Source organism: Peromyscus leucopus, chromosome X (assembly GCF_004664715.2).
Source record: "Peromyscus leucopus breed LL Stock chromosome X, UCI_PerLeu_2.1, whole genome shotgun sequence".
In the NCBI taxonomy this organism is placed as follows: Eukaryota; Metazoa; Chordata; class Mammalia; order Rodentia; family Cricetidae; genus Peromyscus; species Peromyscus leucopus.
Genome location: NC_051083.1, coordinates 107,492,649 through 107,495,333, shown reverse-complemented (window position 1 = coordinate 107,495,333; position 2,685 = coordinate 107,492,649). Strand labels below are relative to the sequence as shown.

General features: G+C 41.6%; 1 protein-coding gene across 1 annotated transcript; it reads right to left on the bottom strand.

Annotated features, from left to right (window-relative positions):
• Positions 1–366: 366 nt before the first annotated feature.
• LOC114701507 (ATP synthase F(0) complex subunit C1, mitochondrial-like) lies at positions 367–877 on the bottom strand. Its single transcript, XM_037199022.1, has one exon. The coding sequence runs from the start codon at positions 858–860 to the stop codon at positions 450–452; it is 411 nt and encodes a 136-aa protein (XP_037054917.1). The 5' UTR covers positions 861–877; the 3' UTR covers positions 367–449.
• Positions 878–2,685: the final 1,808 nt, after the last annotated feature.

Here is a 2,685-nt window from a genome sequence, read left to right as displayed (position 1 = left end):
TTTTGGGAAGTAGTTTGAAAACTGGTGATGAAGAGAGAGGAGCTGGGATGATGTGGAGGTCCCTGGTAAACCTCTATAAAGCAACCAGAGTGGGTAGGGCTGTGTAGGATGGGGTGTGTAGGTGAGTACAGATAGATGGTCCCTGGTGAGGAGGGATCTGGGGTCTGTCTGGTCTCAAAGGAAGAAAGGAGGAGACTGTGGTCGCTAGAAAGCAGCTGATTGGGTGCTTGGGGGACAACCAGAATGGAGGGGACATTTTCAGGGGATTGTAGTAGATGCCTACCTGTGTCTGTGCCAAGTGGCCAGGCTTCTCCTCCTCCTCCTCCTCCTCCTCCTCCTCCTCCTTCTTCTTCGAGAAACGTTGTTTAATGGTAAAGCTTAGTACACTACAGCACCAGGACCGGCATGGAGTCAAAGCAGCAGGGACAGCAGGGTGACCCCACGGAGCCTCACATGGCGAAGTGGATGAGGAAGGCGACCATCAAACAGAAGAGCCCCATGGCCTCAGACAGGGCCAAGCCCAGAATGGCATAAGAGAAGAGCTGTTGTTCGCGAGACGGGTTCCTGGCATAGCCAATAATCAAGCTACCAAACACTGTTCCAATGCCAGCCCCTGATCCAGCCACACCAACTGTGGCAGCCCCAGCGCCAATGAAGTTGGCGGCTGTGTCAATATCCCGGGAAACAACACTGGTCTGGAATTCCCGTCTGGCAACCTGGAGAGGGGAGCTGCTGCAGGAAGGCTGTTTAGATGGGGCCTCTGGTCTACTCAAGAGGGAAGCAGACACAGGCCTGATTAGACCCCTGGTACAGGAGCAGATCAGAACTGGAGAAACGAGCAGTGCCTTGGTGTTCTGCATTTTTCAATCTCCCAGCTTTAGGCTGGCTATTCTTTTTGCCTTAGAAATAACATTTTACTTTTTATTTTGAAACAAAGTCTCACCAAGTTACTACTAGCCCTGAACTCACTCTGTTAGTCCAGGTAGTCTTTAATCTTGGGGTCTGGTTTTCTTTCTTTCTTTTTTTTTTTCAATTAAGAAATTTTTTTTTCATTCATGGGTCTGTCTGCCTCAGCCTCTTAAATAGCTGGGTTTATAGGTCTGGAGCCTGACTAAGATGTTCTTTTATTGTGGTTCAGGAATTTCAACAGATTTTCTAGGTGTGTGACATTTATTCAGTCCTCGATCCCTTCCTAAATGTTGTGAACAACGAGAACAAGCACCATTCTATCCTTCTATCCTTTCGAGATTTTTTTCAGTCATAGATATGCTTAAGACTCTCTTTAGACATTTCCCTCATGCAAACTAAAGTAAAATTGAATTGTCCTTAAACATAGCTATAGGTGAAAATTACCTTGGGAGCTTTTAAAAAATATAGCTTTCCCTACCTTCCTGCTTGTTCAAGGATAGCATTGGATAGGAATGTCTGAAGGTAAAATTTCTGCACTCAGGCCACCTTTTCTGAGTTGTTACCCCGATGGTTTCTTCCTTGTTTATTACTGTATCTTAGGTAATGAGGTAATAAGGCTATAGTAAATGAAACAATATAGGCAATACAACTTAAAACTTAACAGTAATTACTTTGAATATATCTTATTTGTGCAGTTTATGCATTTTTAAAGCCACAAAATGCATTCTATATAGTGAGTTTCCATTTCAATCCTGTTTTAGTAGCCAACCAGTTCCTTTCTGTAGAGACAACTACTTGTCACAAAATTCTTATATATTCTCCCACAATTCAAGCATATAGTATTAACTTCTCTATTGTCAATAAATTATTGGGGCAAAGATTATGAAAATCCTTGTGTTCCTAAAATTAATTCCACTATGAGATGATAGTTTGTTTCTTTGTGTGCTGTAAGATTCTGCCTAGTATTTAATTTGGGGATTTTTTTGCATAATTTTCACATAGCTATTCATAATAGACCCAAGTATATTTTCCTGTTTTTTTTTTTAAATGAAAACTCTTCTAGGATCAACTCTTCTAGGATCTGTAATGCAACAAACACATCAACATCATTTGCCCATACAACCATCTTCTGACATGCCCATGTTACTAGCTATATCAAGAGTCCACAGCCAGCCATCAGGGGAGATGCTCCTTGCTATCAGTCTTGTGGTTCTTTTGGTTTGCTATGCTTTTATATATTTCAATTACATTCTGGGAAATAATGTAGCTGTTCTTACACCACGATGAAGACTAGTAAATTTCTGTGATGTTCTCTATGGTCCCTTCAGCTTAACCACAGGTGAGAGTCATTTGTCTCTGGTGTCTGTTACTGTCTTTCAAGGGCCTTACTTGAAAATGGAGGGCAAATGTACTATCTCCTAGAAATAAAAGAGCTGCTGAGGCTTTTATTTCTTGTCCTTTTTCTGGGATCATCTAACATTTGTAGTCTTATGCTGTTCCTTCTAACTTCCCTTAGTTCTGTCATCCTGGGAAATCCTCTTTTTGTTTTTGTTCGAGTAGGAGACAATAGAGGTGACCTTCTGTTTTCTTACAAGTGTTGTATAGGCTTTGGGCTCTTTGCTAGGCCTCTGAAGCCTTTTACCCCTTATTGCTTTGTTTGCCAATGTAAACAGAGCACAGAGTCATTTAACTGTGCAGTGAAGGGAAGGGCAAAAAGAAAAAAAAGAATTCTCAGCAAGAAATGGTTGTATTTGAAAATGTTATCCTACCAAAAGA

Coding starts and splice junctions, on each gene's coding strand:
- LOC114701507 (XM_037199022.1), bottom strand. CDS start 860: ATGCAGAACACCAAGGCACTGCTCGTTTCTCCAGTTCTGATCTGCTCC.